General features: G+C 42.5%; 1 protein-coding gene across 1 annotated transcript; it reads left to right on the top strand.

Annotated features, from left to right (window-relative positions):
• The first annotated feature begins 23,338 nt into the window (after positions 1-23,338).
• LOC147450959 (histone deacetylase-like protein) lies at positions 23,339-25,073 on the top strand. The gene is made up of 3 exons (XM_086520839.1): positions 23,339-23,585; positions 23,807-23,932; positions 24,715-25,073. Exons 1-3 carry the CDS (start codon positions 23,425-23,427, stop codon positions 24,863-24,865), a joined length of 438 nt encoding a protein of 145 aa, XP_086376965.1. The 5' UTR covers positions 23,339-23,424; the 3' UTR covers positions 24,866-25,073.
• The last annotated feature ends 147 nt before the right edge of the window (positions 25,074-25,220 follow it).

Here is a 25,220-nt window from a genome sequence, read left to right on the forward strand (position 1 = left end):
AGTGGCGTCAGGAGGGCGAATGGGGTCAATACTTGCACGCGGAGAAGTACGGACACAACGTGGGTGTTTGCTTGTGAGAATTATGCAGAAAGTTCATCATGAGGACCTTTTTTTGGGGCCACTTCACGTGGTTGAGGGATGCATTATTGGGGAAAGCTGAGTGCCAGGTGTGCGGATGATGCAAAAAAAGTGACAACTATGCACTGCGAGGTCAGTTTTTGGCCTGTTCGGGGTCCGTTTGAGGTCATCTAAAAGGCCAAGGGTGCCCAACTAATAAAGCTAAGTGTGGGAACTGAAAAAACTGAGAGAAGACCAGAAAAAAACGTGGAGAAGAGAGGAGGAACAGCCGCAGGTGTGTTTTTGCCCATTTTGGAGCCTGTTTTGGCCGTAAACTGCTCATCCGAGGTCGGATTTGAGCACTTTGACATTGTAGACTGGGGTTTTGGGCCGTTCCGGACGCGATGGCGCTGTCCATTTTGCCAAATTCCTCACTCTTTTCCTGCTGTTTTTCTGTGTAAGTTCCTCCTATGAGCGAAGTTTCTGCTCCAGTTTGTGATTGTATCTGGCTTCTTTCACCCATAGTGTGTGAGCTATTTGCCCCATTGGTGTTGGCCCAAGCTCAATTGTATCTAAACATCAGAAATTCTCCTCTTTTGAGCTGAGTTTTTTGGGTGTGTGTGTGTGTGTGTGTGTGTCTGTGTGGAGTGGACAAGTGGATAGTCTCTCTCCTCTCACTCCAGAGGTGTGTTCCCTGTCTCGGCCAGGTGTGTTGTCTAAGCCGAGTGGTGCCCCATAGTGTGTGTGTGTATCTTCCCAAGAGTGTGTGACGGGTCGTTATAGAGGCGCTGTGTGTGTTTTCATCCCGCTCACAACGCCATTTCAGCACTCGAATGGACTCGAAATGCAACAGAACTTTACGAGGAGGTCTAGGACACCTACAGGCACAATCCTACCAAGTTTAGTCGCAATCCGACAAGGTACCAAAATCACGATCCATCATGAAAAAGGTCCTGAAAACTACAACCGAACATGCCAGAAATGTCGTCCTATGGTCTAAGAACACTCTTCTATGGTCAAAATGACTAAAAATAGTGATTTAAGCACTCAAATCTACAATTAAGGCTCACAGACACGTAGTCGCGAACCACAACAAAATTGACAATTCTTACACTTAATTTAAAGAGCAAAGAGAGAGAAACACAATGCAAGTTTCGGATTTGAAAATGGATTACTCAATCATTAGCGACGATAATTACAAGTTGGAGCTAAATCGTAGCTCGAGCGTACGTACAACTGAGCTCTTTCTTCTCTAAAAATAAGCCTCCTTTCACATTAAGGTTATTGACCTTTATACCTAGGGATTTCTAAATGGCTAGTGGCCGGCTCACATGGACCTTTCCAATTATCATGACATCATTACAACTCATGGGATTGATTCACTACTCTGTAATCAGGATTTACAAAGAGTATTACTACACTAGCTCGGAAAACTAATAGAGTACAAATGTGGTGTCCGGCTACATGTCCGAATAATTGGGTGCCCGTTTGATCTGTCCTCAAACATCATCCCCAAAGCTCTCACATAACACCCCAACACTATAGGCGTGAGGAGAGATTTAGGTGTAGTCATCACCTTGTGAGATTCACACTTGGTGTGAGAGAAGCTTTGATGCTACACATCCCAAAGTGAGAGAGTGTGAGTGTCCAATTTAAAACCACTATTGTATATGCTCTTTGATTTTCAACAATCTGAGGTTTTGGTGCTTCAAAGGTGTGTCTTGGTTCTAGAATCGTCATCCTTTCACTTGTGCCGCGTGGTTTGGTGAATGCAAGGTGACTCATATCTTTTAAGTTCCATCATTTGAGATTGTTTAAGAGAGTGGTTTGTGTGTTTTCATTGCCAACTTTCTTGTTCATTGTAAGAGGGTTTTGTGGTGAGAGGTTTCCCACACCCTAAGGCAATGTTTACCATTCACCAATTTTTTGTTTAGTTTATGCAAGCTCCGTGATAGTGTGATAGTATATAGCCTTACCTTGCAAGTTGTCAATCAGGTATTTGCACAAACTCCATTTCTCTCTCTCTTTATTTCCTTTGCTCTAGCTCTCTCTTGCTCCATTTGATGTGTGTTTTGGTGTGATATTGTTAGTGTGTGTTTTGTTGCATCTCCTCTTGGTCATGACAAGATCTCTCTTGCATCCTAGTTTGCATCCCATAACTAGGTGGTGCCCCTTCACTTGTTTGGTTGTGGGTTTTGTTGTTACTTTTTTCTTGCTTGCAATTTCCCCAGTTCCAATTGAAAAACATGAGAGCCTTGAGGGGTGTTTAGAGATCGCCTCTCTTGTTGCCCGCCCCGGACCACCTCAGTGGGTGACCAAAACAAACTCGACTGACAACTCTATAGCATCGAGGCTCCATTGGATGTGTGCATAGGAAAGACCTCTAAACCCTTGCATGAAGGAGGGTTGAACCCACCCCATGAGGGTAAGAGGCCAACTCCCTACCATCCAAGCTATTGAGCCTTGTTGTATACAACAAGGAAAGGTAGCATACTTGAGTTGACAAAGAAAGCTAGAAGGCAAGGAATGCTACAAACTTAAAGGAAGTAGTTTCACTAGAAAGGCAAGTTTTCTTCCAGAATTCATTTTTCTTCAAGGAAGAAGCTTCACAAGTTCACAAAAGCCTTCACAAAAATGATGAGTTTTTGTGAAGAATCAACAAAGGTGTTCTTACAAAGAACAAGACGTAAAGCGCTATAGATTCCGCAAGGGGAGGATCGCATGCAGCGCAAAAGTTATCGAGCATTAAAAAATACAACGACTTCAAGCTTTACAAGGTATAAGTTGATGTTTTTTCTCTCTCTACATTAGTGTTGTGTTTACCATAGCTAGTGAGGATGTCCCACCTACACACACTTTTGATTTTGAGCACACATCAAAATCCAGGCACCACGGGTGCTACACGGGTGTTTTTTCTCTCTCTACATTAGTGTTGTGTTTACCATAGCAAATGAGGATGTCCCACCTACACACACTTTTGATTTTGAGCACACACATCAAAATCCACGCACCACGGGTGCTACCGAAATTAATATGCATGATGATGATGATCTAGGAGATCATGGCCTTGTAGATATGGCTGCTTTCAAGACTTTGGGAAATTTCCATAGCATACTTGAACGCAACCTCTTTGCATTAAATTCAAGTGCTACAAACCTTATTGAGCTACTTGTTAAATTTAGGAGTTCATAGGTGACTCAAGGACCCCAAGCTTGCATGGTTCAAGGAACCCAAGCTTGCACAACTCAAGGAGTCCATGAGGCAAGTGCTTCAAAAGAAGCAGAAGGTAGTAATGTATTACTTAAGAATATTACCATTCTTGAGTTTCACGGTGAAGAGTGTGATCACATCAAGGATGCGGTCAATACGTTCTTACACAAATGGAGTGATATTCATATGCTGAGACACACCCCTGATATTAAGACAAATGTGGAAACAAGTCCATCTCTTAAAGGCAAGGCCTATAAGTGGTGGATGACACTTCCAATAGATGCCCGTCCTCCATCTTGGGCTACGTTTCAAGCTTCTTTTTTCAAAGAGTTTTTGGAATCCAATGAAAAGGATAAGAATTGGTTAGCATGGGATGCATGCCACATGTCTAGCCTCTCTCTCACTCAGTATCTTTTTAAGTATCTGGAAATCATATTAAAACTAGAAGGTCTAGATGAATTCCAAAAGATATGGGGTTTTAATAGGGGTCTTGACAAAGACTATCGTCTTCATGTCAAGACCCAACATCCAAAAACTTTGGAAGAAGCCATCAGTCATGCTCAAAGATATGATCATGACCAAGAGAGGAAGGAAAATGTTTCCTACTCTAAGAATACTGCTACTAAGATAAATTTGGCTAAGAGCCAATGGCGAGGTAGATCTCCCAACGTTCCAAGAGGAACAAGAGACAATCTACCTCTCCGTATGCACAAGAGGCTAAGAAGCCTAAGAAATCACGAGATACTCAATGTGGGTCTCTCAGCACTGCCGAATTTGAGTGTGCAAAGAAACACAATTTGTGTTTCAAATGTCTTTTGGACCAGCATAACAAGAAGGATTGTCCTCTTTTTCAAGGCAAACAAAAGGCCATGCACATGGTGCAATGCTTCACATTAGATTCATCTCCTAAATGTTGTGTTGTAGAGGTTCTTCATATGGAAGAAAAGCACAAGTGTTGTGTCCTTGCTTCAATGTGGTAGCCCACCTTTGGCCCCATGAGTTGATTTGCATGCATGACACCATTAACGGACAATGTGCTCGTATTTTAGTGGATGATGGTGCAACTCGTAACTTCTTGAACTATAAGCTAGTGAAGAAATTGAAGCTTACACAAACTCCCTACTCCCACAAGTATGTGGTACAATAGATGTCTGGGACACGGTAGTTCAAGGGGTTGAACTTATTGTCCAAGATCATACAATGACCCTTGACTTTCAAGTTATGAACATGGACAATGCTGATGTAGTTTTAGGACGGGAGTGGCTGCATGGCTTAGGAAACACATTGCACACTAGTTATGAGAACAACTCCTTATCCTTTATGGCCAATGGTAAACATGTGCTTTTGCTTGGTGAAAAAAATATACCATCTGCACCTCTTATATGTACAGCCGTGCTTTCTATTTTATAGAAAGCAGATTTAATAGATGAAGTCTTTTCGTGTTATTGCTTGTCTCTAAGTCTTGTGAACTCTCAAGAGCAAAGTGCTCTGGATTCTAGTTATGGTATGCCAAGTGCAATGAATTTTAACAAAAAGCAAAGTGCTCTCAATTCTACTTCTATTGAGCAACATGCAACTGTTGTAAAACAAACATTAAAGGAATTACAAAATTCTCCATCCCAACATAACTCTAGTTTACTTTCTTCTTTTGCACGGCAAAATCTAACTCACTTACTCACAGAGTATAGTGATGTATTCTCAAGTGATTTACCGCCGTGTTTACCCCCTACACGTGATGTGCTGCTAGCATGGCATAGATGTCTTGCCAAGCACTAAATCGGTGAGTAAACCACCTTATCGTATGAGTGCTAGTGAGGCCAAGTAAGTTGAGAGTCAATTGGATGACTACCTCGCCTATGGTTTCATTAAACCTAGCACTTCGCCTTGGGCATTGCCAATTCTTTTGGTAAAAAAGAAAGATGGTACTATGCGCATGTGCATAGATTATCGCGGATTAAACCCCATAACCATCAAGAACAAGTATCCTCTACCTTGAATGGATGTTTTATCAACTCCATGGGACAAGATACTATACAAAGATAGATCTTCATTCAGGATAGCACCAGGTGCATATCCTTTTGAAAGATATCTCTAAAACTGCCTTTAGGACGGTTCGAGCATTTTGAATTTTTGGTTATGCCTTTTGGTTTAACCAATGCTCCAGTTACATTTATGACACTCATGGATAGTGTCTTACGTCCCTATCTTGGAAAATTTGTTGTGGTTTTCCTTGATGACGTTCTCATTGACAGTAAGACTGAAGATGAACACATAGAACACTTACGATTAGTGCTCGAACAGTTACAAACTCACGCCCAATATCCTAAGCCAAGCAAGTGCGATTTCTTTAAAACAAAGATACATTACCTCGGTCATCTGATCTCTTATTCTGGCTTCAAATCTTCTTAGGCATGGCTAGATTTTATCGAAAATATATTCGTGACTATGCCAAAATCGTTGTTCCTAGGACGGATCAACTTAAAAGCAAAAGGTACGACCTTTTATTGGGAAGAATCGCAACAACGCAGTTCTGAACAGCTCAAGGTAGCTGTAGCCACTGCTCCCATCCTAGCAATCGTTGACCCACTTAAGCCATTTGTGGTAGAGACTGGTGCTAGTGATAAAGCAATTGGTGTGGTACTTCTCCAGGACGGAAGACCTATAGCCTTTGAAAGTACAAATTTGGATAGAGCTCAACAAAATTATTATGTCTATGAGAGGGAGCTCTATGCCATAGTTCACGCTTTACGAAAGTGAAGACGCTATTTATATGGTACGGAGTTTGAGTAGTTTTGGACCATGAGAGTATAAAATGGTTTACTACTCAAATGGACTTGAAGGGTTGTAAAGCTAGATGGGCGGAGATCCTTCAAGATGATGATTGTAAGCTACGATATTGCAAGGGGTGATATAATGTAATAGCGGATGCACTAAGCTTGATGCCTCAGATTAATTCACTTGCTTTCACGAAAAAAAAGAGTGAATTTTTGGAGTTATTATGTGGAAAGTGTGCACAAGATTATTCATATGCTAAAGTTTGGAGTGCAGTTTTAAGAAGGGATCACTCACACTCACATGTCTCTGCATAGCCAGATCAACATGTTTTTGCACAAGCAGATAAAAACTCCAACACATAGAGCTCCACCCCTACTCGGGAAGAACTTAAGCGATGGAAGAGTTTTTCCATTGACAATGGCTACTTGCTCCACAAGGGTAGAGTATGTGTGCCAAAGGACTCAGACATAGGTGCCAAATATTATTTGAGTGTCACAATAGTCCAAGTGCCGGTCATCCAGGTATTCATGAGGTGTATGCCTTAGTTCAATGGTAATTTTATTGGCCAGGATTACATCATGATGTTCAAGAGTACGTACTAAACTGCAAACATTGCCAAGTTAATAAGGCAAAGCGCCTCAAGGTAGGTGGCCTTTTACATCCTTTAGAGATTCCACAAGGTAAGTGGGAAAGTATCTCTATGGATTTTGTAGTAGGACTACCTAATACAAATCATGGCCATGATGCCATATGGGTAATTGTAGACCGTCTAACAAAGATGTGTCAATTCATTTCCACTAAGACTACGGTTAAGACACCGAAATTAACATGGCTATTTATAGAGCATATATAAAGACTCTACGGTCATCTAGTATCATTAGTGACAAAGATCGAAAGTTTGATAATCACTTCTAGAGAGCTGTGTTCCAAAAGTTGGAAACTACACTTAATCTTAGTACGGTTGATCATCCAGAAATGGATGGTAAAATCGAAAGAGTTAAACAAGTGTTAGAGAATATTCTACGAGCGTATATTAGCAAGAAGCAAACCAATTGGGAAGACTACTTGCTTATATTGGAATTTTCTTTAATAGTTCAAAGCATGTGACTACAAGGTTTAGTCCATTTATGCTTTTATATGGTTTTCAACCTAGATCACCCATTACGGTGGGGTTGGCTATAGAGAAGATACAACAAGCGAAGGATTTTCTCCAAGACCATTTTGATATGCTTCAAGTTGCTCGACAAAATGTTAAGCAAGCTCAAGATCGATATAAGAAGTACGCACATAAGCATCGCTGTCTTGCTACTTTTCAAGAAGGAGACAATGTTTTCCTCAAGGTTCCGGAGCATTTAGAGAGTCTGAAGATGGGAAAAGCTGCTAAACTTTCACCATGATATTGTGGACGGTTTACCATTCTCAAACGTATAGGTCAAGTAGCATATAAGTTAGCTCTTCCTGAGTACTCACGAGTTCACCCTATTTTTCATGTTAGCCATTTAAAAAAATAGCTAGGACAGAATGATAATGTCATTGACACAGGTGTGTTAGTTGAACTTATCGAAACCGCTAAGCATCCCTCATGAACCCGAAAATATTTTGGATTCTCATGAGCTTTGCACCAGACATCATGTCAGACGACAGATGTTGATAAAATGGCTAGATAGACCCGAAGAAGGTTCTAATGGGAGAATGTCTCCGGACTTAAGGAAAAATTTCCTACGTTCATTTCCGAGGACGAAAATGATTCTCCAAGGGGGGGGGGGGGGGGGTAGTGTAAGGACACGGGTCCTACGGGCAAGGCCACCAGCACGGCCGGACAGCTTTAAGATAGCATGGTTGGGTGGAGACTAGGATGAGACATTACTCTCGTCCTTTTAGAGATATAGAGAGGGAGAGAGAGGGATAGTCAGGGAGAGATAGGGAAAAGAAAGAGAGAGATAGAGAGGGATAGAGGAAGAGAGATAGAGGGGAAGAGATAGGGGAAAGAGGGAGAGAGATAAAGAGGAAAGAGAGGGAGAGAGATAAAGAGGGAGAGTGGGAGAGAAAGAGAAAGAATTTTTCCAAAGGCTGAGAGAAGTAGTAACTGAAGCTTTAATCTCTATCTATCGCTACCCTCTCTATACATTTGTTTAGGTGTAAAGAGAGGATTGGGAATCCGCATGTAGCGGTATGCAGATTAGATATAGTGTTAGGTCCTGATACTTATCAACATGTAATGTAGATGTTTTGCACTTTAAATTGTCAAGGTGAGTTATATTCAAATTCTATCGTTTATTTATTTTTTTACACTTTTCCAAAAAACAATTGACGTTGCATTTGTTTGATGAAGGTAAAAAATAAAGGTGTTCATTTAGGCCACCCAAAATTGGGTTCCCAAATGAGCACCTTTATTTTTGGATAGTCGTGTAGCGGTAATATCCACAACAATATATGTGGTAATAGTCTCGGATATATATCCACGACTATAACCACATATATTATTGACAAACCATTGCCACACCTATTACCGCCAACGCAATTTTCTTTCTCCTTTCCCATTTGTTATTCTACGGTAAATTAAGCGGTTCTCAATTTCTCCTCTACAGCAAATCACATGAAAGTCGACGTTTATACCGACACAGATAAACAGGGTCTCAAAAGTTTAGAAGTCGGTATAGGCGTCAATACACGCGTCGAACTCATATCATCTGAATAGGCACTGGAATAATAGTTTTACATATGGACGTGTATATTGAGGTCTATATCGACGTCTATTCAGACTCATATACCAACATCTATATAGATGCCTGTATACATGTATATAAAGACATGTGTACTCACGCATATATAGATGCATATATAGATGCCTGTACAGAGGCTTGTACAAATGCCCATACCAACGCCTGCACTTGCAAATTTTTTTAGCAGAGAGGAGTGTCATTTGTTGCTGCATGTGTATAGTAACAAAGGCCAAACCTCTCTTGCCAAAAGAAGAATGCAAAAGTAATATATACCCAACACTATAACCATAAGAAAAAACATAACTTTAAGTGGAAGCCTTTACACTAGTAGACCATTGCCTCCTCAACTTGGGATTTGATGCTAATAGTTTCCCAATGAAATATTAGCCTTTTGAATTTTTACATCACTCACTAGTCATATTTAGGATGACAACGATGAAGTTAGAAATCCATTTGCTTGATTTTGTGATGCCTTCCTATCTTGCTAGTTTTTGGATGCTCTCTGCCTTTGAGTAAATTTGAACAAAAATTAGAAACTTACATTTTTAAGGCCCCCATTATGAGGAGAAGCGATCGTGCGTGAAGAAAACTCACTCGTCAAAAAACCAAAAATTCACTAGAATATTTCTTTTTGGCGAAATATTATGGCTGGGTGGTGGTTAAAAAAAAGGTCAAAAAATGGCTGGTTGGTTGGCCGGTGGTCGGTACTCAATGACCGATGGCCGAATCCAATGGCCGGTGGCCGATTTCAAGGTGGGCTTGTCTTCTCAAGGGTAGCCACACATGGACGCATTGGAGAGTCCAACTTGGACTTGTCTACAGAAGGGCGGCTACACATGGCTGCCTCTCACTAGAGAGGGCAGCTCTTTTGGACTATAAAAAGAGGTCTCTTCTACACACAAAATGCATTGTGGTGCATTGTGAAGTTGATGTGAAGTGGTGAGAGTGAAGCAAGGTGGGAAATCCATTAAGGGTATAATCCCTTTATAACCTACTCTTAGTTTGAATACTAAAGTCATTGAGTGGTTGCTTTCTCATAGCCCACATTGGGTGAACTACGTATATCATGTTTACTCTCTCTCTCTCTCTCCTCTATAATCTCTCATGTGTGAAAATTATCTCTCTCCATTAACTAAACTACTCTAATATCTCTTAGTTGCGTCATATTTCTCTTAGTTCAGTTCAACAACAGTACAATGGTTGAGAAGGTTTTGGCGAAAAGCCCGTTGTTCTTCAATCGTGCGCCGGTGTGCGTGCTCCCTTGGGACTCTCTGTTTGAATCTAAGAGGCATTCAAGGATCTCTGCCCAGTATGGGTGGAGTTTGGCAACCTCCCAATATGGCTTAGGAAGAACTTGAAGGACCTCGTAGCTTCGCTTGGTGATCCATTGTTTGTCCCATCTGCCAGAGCCTCGGGGGTAGCAGCAAAAAGGTCTGTATCTGGTGGGATATGAGGAAGCCACAGCCAAAGAACTTGGTGGTGAATGTTGGGGCAGGGCTAAAGATCATTCCTCTTACCTTTAACACCTTCTTCGGGGCCTGCTTCAAATGCAACAAATTTGGGCATTATGCGAGGGCGTGTCCCATTGAGGTGCTAAAGCATACAGAGGAGAGAAGCAAATCACAGGTTACCCCACAGGGTGGCACGGATGCAGTAGATCCAACAAAGAAGCCTACTGAAGATCTTGGCAAGGTAGAGGGTGGGAAAAATAAAATCAACTTGAATAAATGTGGAGAAACAAGATCATGGCAATCGGGGTAAGGGCAAGACCACCCAAAGCTACCGCTTTTCATCCACCGCTCAGCAAAGAACGGCCACCCCAGTAATGCAGAAGATCGTGATGCCTCAAACTATTAGGTCAAAAGATGAGGGCTGGCAACAAGTATCTCATATTTCATGTAAACGGTTCAAAGCAAAGGCTAGAGCCTTGGGACAAATCATAGGTCTCCCGCCGGATTCCCCAAAGGCTCGTGTCCTGTATGACAATATATTCGAAGTTTTGGGGAAGACGAATCAAGAGGACCTTTTCACTTCCAAGATGGATACCATGCGGGTTCTAGCAGAAAAGGAGCCAATGAAAGAGGACAACCTGAATGGGAACTCTATTGAAGAGTTCCTGGAGGCAGAAAAATTTGTCCCCCTTTCCCAATGATGGATACTCTCTCCATTCAATCTTGGAATGTGAAGGGACTAAAAACCCGGAAGAAGGGCACTTTCTTCTGGGAGGAAGTGAAGAAAAAGAAGGCAGTCAATTGTTGGGCCATTCAAGAACACCATTTGGATGCCCGGTGCAAGAGAAAACAGGTTGTAGGAAAAAAAACTTATCTTTTATGGGGAAGGAAGCGACGGTTTCAGTGGTGTCTTGTTCATTACTGACAGAGATTTGGAGCCAAAGGTGGTTCTTAACCACCCCTTCGGAAGAGTCTTGGTGTTAGAATCAGATGGGACAATCAACCTATCACCATAGTAAATGTTTATGGCCCTTGTAATGCAAAGGATAGAGCTAAACTGTGGATGTATCTCAGGGATACTCCGATTGAAGGGGAGTGGCTGATGGTTGGAGATTTCAATATGGTTGAGAAAAGCAAGGACAGAACAGGCGCCACCAGTCTACTGGCTGGCTTAGAAAAGTCTAAATGGCTGAGCTTATGTGAGAAGTGGGCTATGATTGACTTGTGGGAAGTGGACCCATGGAACAACATACCTGGATTCACCTACACAAGCCTTCAGTATGCTCGCATTGCCTCCCGGCTAGATAGATGCTACTGCTCTCATCAAGCTGACTGGATCTCATCGACGTTAGAGATGAAGGTAATCTCAACAAAAAGCCTCTCCAATCACATGCCAATACACTTACAACTCAAGAAAGAAAAGGGGGGGGTGGGGGGGGGGCAATCCCCAAGAAGGGAGAAAAAGCTTCTTGTTACAGGGACACACCTGTTCAAAGACCCTCTCTTCAGAAGCATCACCAAGAAAGTGTTGGGAAAGCTCAAGAAAGATGTGGGGATGAATAAACCTAGTGCTTGGAATGTATTTGTTCGGAGTGTACAAAAAGCTATCAAAACTTTGGTTCCTTGGGTAAAAAAAGCCAATGAGGCACATATCAAACATCTCACAGAGGAGGTAGCGCAATTAGCCTCTAGGAAGGCTGTCGGACTGGCTACCGACGATGAGCACAAGTGATGGCTAGAAGCTAAATCTCACCTGACCAACGAACAGCTGGAGGAAATCAAGAAGGCAAGATTGCTATCTAGGGAAACTTTCCTGCAACTAGAGCCTTCTAACCAAGCACAATTTTTTAGGGCTCTGAAAGTGAGGAAAAGTCGAGGTCGCGTGCAAGTGCTCAAGGATGAGAAAGGGAATCCAATTCAAAACCAAGATGAGATTGCTGCACTTATGCTCAAGTATCTCAGCCAGATTATTGGCTAGCCAAAGACCCAATCTCAGGAAGTGGAAGAAGCCCGGGCGTCTTTACTTTGAAGTGTTGAAAAGAAGGTTCCCCAGGAGGAAGCCAACCGCATGGAAAAGGCCTTCTTTACAGAGGAATGCTCAGCGGCACTTAAAGCTCTTGGCAATGAAAAGTCCCCCGGCTAGGATGGACTGACGGTTGAATTCTTCAGGGAATTTTGGGATGATCTCAAGGGTCCAGTCACATGGATGGCCAATCTAGCTATTTCCAAAGAGTCTTTGGATGCAAGTATTAAGAGAGGGCTTATCAAGTCCATCCCCAAACAGATTTGTTGCTCTCAACTTAAACATTGGCGTCCCATTATGATGATGTCAATAGCATACAAAATTATTGCCAAGGTGATAGCTCTCATACTTGCCCCCCTCCAGAGTCGGATCATCTCTTCCCATCAACACGGGTTCATTAAAGGGAGATCTATATATGACAATATCTTGGCAGCAATGGTAGGAATAGAGGATGCATCCTTCTCCAAGCAAGAGTGCATCTTGCTGCAGCTGGACCTCGACAAAGCCTATGATACGATAGAATGGACCTATATAGAAGAAGTCATGGGAGCTCTCGGATTTGGGCCTCACCTTTGTCGCCTAATATGCACACTAGGTGGTGGCAACCAATCAGAGCTCCTGTTTAATGATAGAATTGTGGGATCTTTTGAGGTTAAAAGGTCTATTAAGCAAGGATGTCCCCTGGCCCCCTTGCTATTTGCCATTGGGTCGCATCCTCTCATTACAATGCTCGAAGCTAGTGCAGCGCGGGGAGACGTTCAAGGTCTGGCATTGCCGGACAACGACCAGCTACTGGCCAAAATGTTCGCAGATGATTCGCTCCTATTCTTGAAGGCGTGCCCTCAAGCTCTCAGGAGAGCTCTGGAGATTGTGCAAACATTTTCCGTGGCCTCGGGATCCAAGTGCAATATAGAGAAGTCAAGAATAATCTCCCTGTCGGAGAACGACTCTTTTGACCCTGCAGTTTGGACAAGAGAGATTATCTCAAAAGGGTGTATATTTAGACACCCGGGAGACCCCGTAGGGGTGGACGTAACCCATAGTCAAAGATTTCAATGGGTCATTGAAAAAATAAGCGCCAAAATGAGAAGGTGGGAGTTTGTTCTCCTACCCTTCGAAATCCGGATTAGAGTGATCAATGCTTTTATGATCCCATATATTGCTTTCCTCAGTCCGGTTCTCAAGATGGCTAAGTGTAACTAGAAAGAATTCTTAAAACCAATGAAAAGGTTTCTTTGGAAGAACAACACAAAAACCTCCCGGCCATGGAAGTGGGCTAGATGGGAGGTAGTTGCTCGCCCGGTAGACCAAGGAAGACTCGATTCTTAACCCTGTATCTCATGCTGAGGCCCTTTGTGCCAAATTTATGACTCATTGGCTAAACATGACCAAGCTTGGGCTATCATGACCAAGGAAATACTTGATGCAACAAAACTGGGATCGAAAGGGGAAAGTGGAAGGGGGTTGTGATGCACGACAAACTTCTCGCCCCGAAGTGGTCTTATCTTAGATCTGGTGGACTCTCAGGGGAGCTGATGAGGAAGTGCAAAAGTGATGCTGAGGTTTTGGAATGGGGGGAAGTAGCCATATACTTTAAGAACTCCATATTGCACTGGTCCCCTTGGCTCTCTAAAATATTGGGGCCGCCGCAAAGCCCTTACTGGATAGAAATGGCCAGGAAGGTGAATAATAAGGGGCTTGTTTGACTAGAGCAATTCTGGGATGGCAACATGAAGTGCTGGAAAACCGCCGACTCTTTAGCCATCCAATTTCAATTGAATGGCTTTGAGATCTTACTAGTCTATAGGGTGATTAAAGAGCTTGATAAGGTGGTGATGCCAATTTGAAAATCCAACTTTGAATGGGACGCTTGGAGATGGCCCAGGAGTAGCCTCTTTTGGACACTCTAAAGGCATTTACCATGCATTAATGTATAAGGCTAATTGGTGTAGCCCCCTCAACAAATTATGGAAGAGGCAATGGACAGAAAAACGGTGGGAGGGAGTCATGGAGAACATCTAGAAGCCAAGATTGCTTCAGTATATGAAGATATTTTTGTGGAAAGTGATGTGGGGTGCTCTGCCGACGGGCGTAAAGTTACAAGAAAGGGGCATCGGGTCCGATTGTTGCTCGGGGTGCAGAATAGCCAGTGAAGACCTAGCCCACCTTTTCATGGGATGCCAGGCAATCAGGGGCATGGCTGGGAAAATATGCAAGTGGATTCAAAGGACATGGAAAATTAAGTTCTTCAAGAATGATTTGTTCTTTGGTAGTAACAGGATGGGAAGTCTTGCTCTTCTCGTCTGCACTCAAATAATCAGGTGCTACTTCTTGCACCATATTTGGCAAGCAAGGAACCGCCGCGTGTTTGAGGAGGATCTAGCTGTGGCAAGCTTTTGTGAAATCATGCAAGAGAGCAAAGTGATGATCCACATGATCAGAGGCAAACAAGCCTCAGAGGACTGGTCTAGAACAATACATAACATCTTGTAATAAGTAAAGCCTAGGAGTAAGAGTGGTTTCTCTGCCAAGCAGATAACTTGTAATCCTTCGACCCTCAAGGCTCGATCTGAGCTCTAGGATTGGTGTATATTTCTGTTCTTAATACTATCCACTCACAATTGTGAGTTTTGCAAAAAAAAAAAAAAAAACACTTTAGTTGTTGCCCCTTTTACTATGTCTAGCTTTGAAAGCAACATATGTAAAGCCCCTTTTGGCTGTGTGGTTGGAGTCAAGGGTGTTATCTCCACTTCAGGCCGTGAATCTAACTATACTACTCAGACTTGGACCATTCATAAGCCTTTTCTAAAATGCACTTGTGAGCTAGGGGCCAAGGAGACCAATGTAAAGATGGTAATGTGCTATGGTTTGACCATGCTTTATGGATGATTCTAAACCATCTCCCTTCCTTTTTTCCAAACCCAAGCTTGAAAAAAATCTACTATTGCCTTCTTTAGTTGTATCTCTGAGGAAGCCCAAGAATCCCTTAAAGCCTTGATTATTCATCTTCTCTATGGGGAGAAGCTTAAGGAAGCAATCAAATACTCGATCCTCTTCAATCAAGCACCCCCCTCAGCAAATCTAAATTTGGAGGCGGATTAAATTATTTTGCAGGCCATTTCTCTTGGAAAAGAGGCTTATGAGGCCAAGGGAAACAAGAGGGAGCGTAGTGACAACTGTCGACCGGCTCGAGGAAGAGGAATGCACTTCACTCCTCAACGGTCTTCAAGCACCACTTCTCTTCCTCGTCACAACTCTTCTTCTCCGACAAACTCCACTAGTAGTTTCCGCACACCTCAATCCGCTCCAATCTTTTCCCCCCAACTCACTCAACCCTCCCAATCCTCTTTTCCTCCAACTAGATCCCGCCCTTTGTTTAACCCTCAGTGTTTAACTAGTGCTAAGTCACTTCTCCATTTTGTAAACCCCTTGTTGGATTTGTCTAATCTTAAAAACTTCCTTGGACTTTTCTTTTTGAAGCTTTATATTATGACCACACCTTTGTGGGAGGAATATCTTTTTGGTTGGTCATTTGACCCTCCTCTAAAAGTTAAACACTTTGCAATGCTAAGGATGTGTTTACCTCCTGTAACTCTCATATGTGCCAATGCTCTCCCACGCATAATTGTTATGGTGCAAATGCAAGGCACATCCTCTCTACCAACTTAGAGGAATGAATGAGCCCATCCTTATCAACTTTATGTGAAAATGGATTGGGGCACATCCCTTCTAAACCTCCCAATCCACTCCAAGAATACCATTAACTATGATGTGTTTTGGAGAGATTCATAGAGAATGGTTGCATAGTACTACCTCCCATTTTACCTTCCAACAAGTTCTTCCTTTGCTACATGCATACTGCAGCAAACATTTACCATAAAGAGGCAAAAATCAAGAGCACCCCTCTTTACAAAATGAAATTAAAAATCAGAAAAATTGCTTCTTCATCATTTGTGTTGACAAGGCAGCAAACAACCTTCTTATTTGTAAACGGTTTGTTCTAGGAGAAGCAAAGAAGAGGCTTGAAGGCTCAGACCTCCATCTATGTGAAGAGGATATAAACACCACTCTTAAACACATAATCACCTTGCTGAAGCCCTTCTTAAATCCTCTCTAGAGCTCTCTTCCCTACCTTACTGCCATTTATAAACTCTACAAATCTACTTTTTGGTGGATTACTTGTGGTGCTTCTTGCTCCTACTCAGAAATTTCCCTCTTAATGGCATGTATTCTAAAAATATGTCTACCTCAATTAAAAACGAGAGCTTGGAATCTCAATCAAAAAGCTCTTCTTTGCCACAACTTACACATTAAGTCTTGGTGGATAGTAGAATCAGTTTATGAGTGTGTCCTCAATTTATTAAAAAACAAGCATCTTCTCTATTCTCTGGTGACATAAAAAGATGCTATGAAAATATCCCCCATCAAGGTGAGCTTGGCTTAATCCATCATATCAACAAATTGATTGAGTCCTCCTTCTCAGTTTCTCATGGAAGTTTTCTCTCTTTTAGAAGAGTCCCTAGTCATTGCATGGCGGGACTCTGGTCATCTCATTGGTACAAATCAGGTCTCTCTTTCAATTTGAGTGAGGTCATTGATGGCAATACTTGGTTAATCAACAATATGTTTATTCAATGTCAAGGGGCTGTGCATGGTATTCCTATGGGCTTAGCTTGCTCTCCTCTCTGGTGCAACTTATACTTGCACTCCTTAGAATTTGATTTTCCAAGTAAAAGCCTAACCCTACCTGCACTTCCTCTTGTCTTATCCAAACTTGGCACACCTTTTAGGTACTTTGATGATATCCTCATAATCAACTCTCATGACCCCGCCTACTTTATGGATTCAAAGGATCTACCCGAGCTATCTCTCTATTGAAAAAGAGGATGGGCCTATTTGTAAATTTCTCAACCTACAACTCTCCACCACAAACAATGGACTATTGACAAAACACCTTGCATTCAAGGAGAATTGCCTACTTTGTTACCCCATCAAATTTTTAAAGAGGTCTAGCAACAGACCAGCAAAATGGGCTCATAAAGTGATACTTTCTCAACTAAACCCCATTCTGTTTTGCAATACTTACCCCTTAGAAGCCGGGAAAAATATAAAAGCTCTCATAAACGCTTTTTGCCACAATGGTTATGAACGAGCCAAGTTGTGGAGAATGGTTAGAAGATACATACAAGAATGTATAGCATGTCCTCATGATTGTGATCACATAGAAGCCTTGGAACTCGTAAAAATTGGAGGGCACTAAGGCTCATACACACTAAATGAGAATAAAAGCCTTCTTCTAGCCACTAAAAAGAGACCTATTGCATAGCATCAAAAGGAAGGGGTATGGCTACATCATATAACTTCAATACACCACTTCTTTTAAAGAAAAAAAAAAGGTCGCCTCTTCTATAACCAACCTTTTTTTAATAAAAAATACCACTCCCTCTTCAAGGTGGAACCTACCACTCCCACTACCACTCATCATTTTTTGGGCTTTTTAATGTGCCTGCTCCTAGGCTTTATAAAGAGTCCAAGTGACACGAGAATGCAAACTAGCTACAAGGACTTCTAGTAGAATTACTTCATACACTCTACCTGCATTCTCCATGGATTCTTCTTCCCAGGTTGGGTTAATCTAAGTATTTGCATTAAGTTGACATCATAACATGTAGGATTTTCTTTTGACACATGTCTTCCACAACAAAGCTCTAACATTTTTACGTTTTGGTTTTTTGTGATGGTGGTAGGTAAGAGGAATCTCCTTTACCTAATGCATCTACTCAGCATAGCTACCATTGTAAAATCTTGGCTAAGTGGCAATAATTAAAGGCTTCTTTTGGGTTTTTAATGAGTCATCAAGTTACAGGCATGTGTCAAACTCACTGCTTTTTTTGAAAAATACTAGTCATTTTATCTTTAAAAGGTATAATCACCTACTCTCTCTTTCTCTCTCTCTCTCTCTCTCTCTCTCTCTCTCTCTCTCTCCTTCCTACCTATCCCTCTCTCTACATTTTCTCTCTATTTTTTTCATTTTTTTACAGTGGTTTTTTTTCAAGCATTCATTTAAACATCACTTTATAGTCATTTTTTTAAAAAAAATCTTAACTAAACCTACTTATTTTCACTCACTCAATTAAACCTCAAACTCACTTACATTTTTCCTCTCTCTCTTTCCATCTCCCTTTCTCATACATTAACTAGTCAAACATTCTTTCCTCCCTCTCACACACTAATCACACTTTAATTACTCACACACACACACCCCCCTCTCATTTCCTCTCTCTTTCACAAATTGATCAGGGCAACAAAAGAATGCATAATACAAGCAAATCAATGCAAACAAGTCGATGGGGGGCGGGGGGGGGGGGGGGGGGGGGGGGGGGGGGAGGGGGGGGACCAACCTTAATCCATTCCTTTTGGTTGAGCGTTTGGTAATGCTACCTCGTCCTCCATTTGTTGCACCCTGGAACCAACGAACCGTTGTCAAATGCTCAACCTTCGAAATAGGGTGTGTGTGTGTGTGTGTGTGTGTGTGTGTGTGTGTGTAAGAGAGAGAGAGGGGGGGGAGGGGGGAGTAAGAGGAACGGAGATGGCATTGCTGCAAGTACGATGGTGGGTGAAAACTTGAGCAAGGTATGCCCAAAGAACACATCATACCGTGCTCTATTTCTTTTTTAAATCCGTTAGTCATTATTGCGGATATTACAACATTTTGATTCTAAAACTTTCGCAAAAGAATCCGAAAGCTAAAAAACAATGGCAAGATCTATTGAGCAAGGGCATGGTGCATGGTGATTGTGGCACTAGCTCTACTTCGACAACTTCTCCACATGCGTCTCAGGGACACTTCGAGGTTGGACATGGTAGATGAGTTGTTGGCACATGAACCCAACATGTGCGAGGAGGATTGTAGACCCTACACTAAACGGGCATAGACAACAGAGGACTGGTTGCTATCGAGTGCCGGAACACCTCTTTATGATGGTGCCCAGTATTCGGTTCTCTGAACATTGTTGGAGATCCTCAACTTGTAGGAAAAATTTGGTTGGCGCAATGCAAGTGTAGATGCACTTCTTAGGTAAGTTCTGTTTATGGCTTTTTTTTAAATTGCACTCTCTTACTGGTGCCCCTTGCATTTGTACTAATCTTTTATTCCATTGTAGTTTGATGAGCGAAATGCTTCCTAATGATCACCACATGCCTTTGAATCGTTGACAAGCGAGGTCGTATGTCATCGCACTTGGCATGGAGTATGAGAGCAACATGCATGCGTCAACAATTGCATACTATACCACAATGAACATGCACATGCTACCTCATGCCTTGTGTGCAGAGAAGCATGCTACAAGACCGTGTGAGTGGGGCCCACCTACCCCGCAACGTATTCAGTCATTTTCTACTTATCCCTCGGATTTAGCACATGTTTAAAAGCAAGTCTACAGTGGAGCTTCTCACATGGCGCGCCAACTACTGCTCAAATCATGGGATGATGCGTGTCCATGCCGATTCACCTGCATGGAGGCACATCGAGACTCATTGGCCTGAGTTTGCGATAGAGTCTCAACACTTGAGGATTGGGTTGGCAAGTGACAATGTGAATACCTTTGGCACCAAGTCTACATCATGGAGCACTTGGCTCATGGTGATCATCACCAGCTACAAGACTTCGTGTGTTTTTAGGTTCATATGATCGTTTCATGGTGCACTCCTATGCTAACATGATTCATCTACTTGATACATCATGTCGGTTCAATTTGATTCATCACCATGGTTCGATGTCCCATGCTACATCGTAGGGGTTCTCAATTGTATTTATCACTATGGTTCACAAGTGAGACTTGGTAGGTTCACTAGTAGTCCTAGAGTACAAAAAATTTCATTCATTCATTTTGTGTGAAGGGGTATTCATGTGTATCCCCCTTCACACTAGTAGTCCTAGAGTTCAATAAATTTCATTCATTCATTTTGTGTGAAGGGGTATTCATGTGTATCCACTTCAAAATTTGTATTCATGTCTTTGTCCTTGTTTGTTATTGTCTAGTAGTCTTCTTTGTCTTCATTTTGTTGGCTTCATTTGATAGTGTTCTCTTTATGTTGTCATTCATGTCTTGATCTTCATGTCGATGTCAATGTTCATTGGTTCATTTTGTTGAGGATACACCCTTCTTCGATATGGTGCAAAGAACACATACATTTCAGTTTGTGTGCTTATGTGTGCTCTCATCATGTGCATGCATCTTGTAGGGAAGGTCTTACCACAATTAGTGGCATTGTATAGTCCCGTACACATTGTGCTGTTGTACACAAATATTACATACATATCTATTTTGGCATGCATTGCCATGGGTTTGTGCCTTGGAGACATTTTCTCTGTTGCCAAGGGTAGGCTCGTGGGAATAAGGCCCTGCACTGTGGGTTATGAGGCCCTGCGACTTGCGAGAACACCTCTTAGGTGGTTGGTAAAGATTTTTTTGGAGCAACAGCCCGTGGGACAAGGGAGTCTTGTCCTTTGGCTTGAGGTGTGGGAATAGCTAGGCTTATGTGAGAGTAGCCCCTTGCGGACCCGAAAGGGCCTATAGGCTCCAATTTACACCTAAGCCGGATCTAAATGGTGTGGGACTGGTCTGCCGCGAGCAAGCAACTATGGGCAGATTCGACTATGATGTATCAATTCAATATAGTACGACAAAAGCATATATAGGAGATTTTGGGGGAGCACAAAAGAGAGCACCCGGTGTAAGCAATAAGTAGGTTAAGCACGATTATGGGCTCGTGGCAAGCAAGAGCAGCGAGTTGACCTACAAAAAACTGTCGAGTGCGAGACGTTGTAGGGCCAAGGGCAGGGTGAGGAGCAGTCAATAATGTGCCCAACTCAAAAGTGGTCAAAGTGTTGTTGCGAGCCATGCAACGTATGAAATGAGTGCTAGGAGCCTTGCATCGTCTAGCAAGCCAATGGCAACAGATGGTCCTGCCGATTGCTCAATAGAAATAAAATCTTATCCCTTATTTTTAGAAGTGTGCTCACACACAAAAAAAAAGGACAATACAAAGTCAAATCATACACACCTAACAATAGAAAAGTAATGCGATGAGGCTAATGATCTCAACTTCTAGAGTGTGAGCACACCTCTAGGACCTGAAAATGAGCCGATTTTGAGAGCTCAATTAAGGGGCATAATAAGATGAAAATCAAGTGATTGATAGCTCTATTGAAATGTGTCAAGAAGAACTTTGCACACACATAAATTGCACTAGCCAATGTTGGCTTCATGAGAGCTATGATGCGATGCAGTGTGGGATGAAAATGAGCAATGCCACAAATTAAGAAGGGTAGTGGCTCATTGGTATTTCCATGAGTGGGCCCAAGATTAATGAGCAACAATAGTGATTAGGGAAGGAAGAAAAGGATCTTGGTGGTGATTAAGAGCTGCTAATAACCTAAACTGCTTTGATACCACTTGTTGGGTTAGATGCGGAAGTGTACTCCCTAATCACCAATGGTCACCATTACGCTATGGAGGGTGAAGCCTTAGCTACCATGGTGTTGTTAGGGTTGGTAATGCTATGGAGGGTGAAGCCTTAGCTACCATGGTGTTGTTAGGGTTGGGGTTAGAGATATGGAGGTTAGGGTTAGGTTATGCCAAGAGCATGAGTGCACACACACACACACACACACACACACACACACAGAGAGAGAGAGAGAGAGAGAGAGAGAGAGAGAGAGAGAGAGAGAGAAGGCACAATGATAATATCTCAAAGTGCAATGCTTCATTAGAAAATAGTCTCTGAAATAGGCTTAGTGCTTTACAATCATTGGCTAGAAAAGCTACAGCCTCTTGCTATTGGACCATCTCATCATTTATCTCTTCCTATATGGTGCCACAAGTTGGGCATACCCTATAGAGAGAGAGAGAGAGAGAGAGAGAGAGAGAGAGAGAGAGAGAGAGAGAGAGAGAGAGCACTCAAAACATTACTTGATTAATGATAAACTCAACATGCATGCAATAATTGATTGGGTTGGAAAGTGTGTACAATAGCTTAAAGGAGCTTTGGACTTGTGTGTTGTATGAATGTAGCCTTGATATATGGGGGTGTGTAACGAGAGGAAAGTGGACCGCTTACTTTTGATGGCCCCTTTGCTAAGAGGCAACTACAAGGCCTTTAAGACGGCTGCCTCATAGGCCCCTTAGAGGCGCTATTGGAGGGCCCTTTAAGCAGGTAGTTGTTTTGCCATACCCTCTCTATTTCACAGAGGGCCCATTATCACTGTCGTAACTGGCATTGTCCGCTACTTTTTTTATGGGGGGCATCCCAACCACCCCCCACATTATAGTTGCATCATTTAAACTTGTTACAACATGTGATCAATTGGCTGTGAATGAGACCTTGCTGCACAAAATTCCTAGGTGGGGCTACATAGTCAAATTGGTTGTGAATCAAGACTAAAGGTAGTACGAGTTGATCGAAAATACGCAGCAATAGAGCCAAATTGTGTGTGTGTGTGTGTGTGTGTGTGTGAGAGAGAGAGAGAGAGAGAGAGAGAGAGAGAGAGAGAGATGAATTCAAGGAGTAGCATGCTACTGCATATCTACTATGGGAGTCGAAGGTGCAACACGTATTTTTAGCTATGGACTAGGCACACACTCGTTGGTGATAGCTCCAGGTTGAAAGGCAAAGAATAGAGAGGTTGAAGAGACAAAGAACATAGAAATGCATGCCTTTAGTTACCGGCTCGTGTTGGAGGTATGGGGCGCACAAAGTTTACTTCTTGTTGGACCCTCCAATCGATGAAGGGCTCCCCAATTGCAATTGCAATCTATATGTATTCTATAACGACAGAGAGAGTACACTTTACACGTGTCAACATCTGCGAGCTGAAGGCTTAATGCCAAAAATGAGAGAAGCTCACGTGCACGGGATAAAGAGGGGGAGCGAAAGAGAGAGAGAGAGAGAGAGAGAGAGAGAGAGAGAGAGAGAGAGAGGCCACCTTCGACGCCGGCCGTACTCGTGCCCTTCAAGGGCAGGCGCTCTTAGAAGTTAGACGGACATACTTTGCCTCAAGGACATGTTCTTGCTCCATCTGAATTAAACATTCTGAAGGCCACTTGGCTTTCCAAGTTCCTGGACTTCTTCACTTACTCTTAAAGGAGTCGAGCACGCAGAGAGAGAGAAGAGAGATAGAGAGATGACGAGAACTTCTTCTTCAGCAAGTGTAGCTGCAAGCGATGTGGCGGGACACGAAAGTGGGTATGTAGAGCCTCGGACCCAGTGCCCCCATCTTCCTTCCTCGCCCTTTCCGGCCATGCACGCTTCTGAGTACCCTTCCATGGGCACACCCTGCGGCAGGTCTCTCTCTCTCTCTCTCTCTCTCTCTCTCTCACACACACACACACACACACACACACACACACATTATGGCATGATGAGTGTACACACTAATGTGCATACATGAAGCTTGGTTGATCTACATGTATGCGCTTGCTGAAACTGCACAAGCTCAATGAGAATGGCACTCATTGTGAAATGATGATTTTAAGATTTCTTACACAACTTTCCAATGCTTGTAGTTGTGGGTCTCTGCAAGAAAACTGGGTATGCTTGATTTGTCACACCGTCGAATGTGGCCGATATGTAAATGGACACATGCTGGTGCATTCAATGACAGCAGACCACGCCATAGCCATCAGTCAGAGGTAGCGTGTAATTCTTTCTCTGCTAAGAGCATAAGGATCACGCTAGTTACTTTTATTTTCACAATGTTTGGGTGTTGTGGTTTTGTGATACTCAAGGTACATGAGGAATCAAAAGTAGTATTGACAGTAGCGAGCGCGATTGCCTGTCTCTTTGTATGTATGCTATGTACTATTTTGACATGTTCTTTTATATTTGTGTATGTGGGAACATGCAATTATGTATGTATCTCTATGTGTGTTATGGATACATACATGATTATCTTCAGTGGAGTGTATGCCCTATTGAGTACTCCGGTAATTCATTCCATTCAATGCCAGTGTTACCCTCCTATCACACATATACAAACAAAACATTGATGTAGAATGTGCTCGCAAGCAAGTTCTACATCTATGTATTGTGCACACATTCTCCATCTATGTAGCGACATGGGCACCATGACAGCCTTATGGCCCTGAGAGAGAGAGAGAGAGAGAGAGAGAGAGAGAGAGAGAGATTATTATCGTCCTCAAAGGTCAAATATGACGTATGGGACCAAAAGAAACATATCATGTGGGGTGTGTGGAGCTGATAAGTGAATCAATGCTCAAGAATTGTGGAAGTGAGTGTCGTAAGAGAGAGACCACATCGAGGTTGGGAGAGGAATGTGCTTAGGGAGAGCTTATGGCTGATAAGTGGGGGAAGCAAGCTCTAGTGCAATATAAAGCCGAGCATGAGAGAGAGAGAGAGAGAGAGAGAGAGAGAGAGAGAGAGAGAGAGCTGATATATATTGGTTTTTTTGTAGTGACTTGTCTATATGGTGTTTCAAGTGCGATGCTTATTTGGATGCTCAGGCAATTCCAGAGCTACAACCAGTTTTTGCATTGATGCACCGCATGAAGTTTGGGGAGGAACCTCCATTGCTCCATCTGTCTGATGCAGCCATTTCAATGTAAACTCACAGCCCTAGATATAAACAAGAAAACTAATAGAGACTCCAATATCGGACAGTAAAGTTAGACAAGGAAAATGAAAGACCTCAAATTTGGGCTGTGGAGGTGGGGTACATTTTAAAGTAAAATCTTAGGTGTTTTTGATGCTAGTTATGTTCTCATTGTCTTATTTTTCTCTCTTGGGAATGTCAATGGATTCTAGGTTCTTGTATAGCAGAGTGGATTATGTAGAGTGACTGTTGCTTAAAAGGGTATGAGCATTGCTAGCAGATTTGTTGCGGCATATTTAAGCATAAATAGGTAAATGAGGTCATGAAGTGAGAATTTTTGGTGGTTTGATGTAATCTTCCTGAAGCTA

Source organism: Adiantum capillus-veneris, chromosome 9, assembly GCF_014529385.1.
Source record: "Adiantum capillus-veneris isolate H3 chromosome 9, ASM1452938v2, whole genome shotgun sequence".
NCBI lineage: Eukaryota > Viridiplantae > Streptophyta > Polypodiopsida > Polypodiales > Pteridaceae > Adiantum > Adiantum capillus-veneris.

Bases quoted from the DNA above. Each gene is read 5' to 3' on its own strand.
- LOC147450959 (XM_086520839.1), top strand. From the start codon at position 23,425: ATGACGAGAACTTCTTCTTCAGCAAGTGTAGCTGCAAGCGATGTGGCG. The intron at 23,586-23,806 runs GTCTCTCTCTCT...CAATGCTTGTAG, and splicing joins ATGGGCACACCCTGCGGCAG to TTGTGGGTCTCTGCAAGAAA. The intron at 23,933-24,714 runs GTAGCGTGTAAT...GTTTTTTTGTAG, and splicing joins GCCATAGCCATCAGTCAGAG to TGACTTGTCTATATGGTGTT.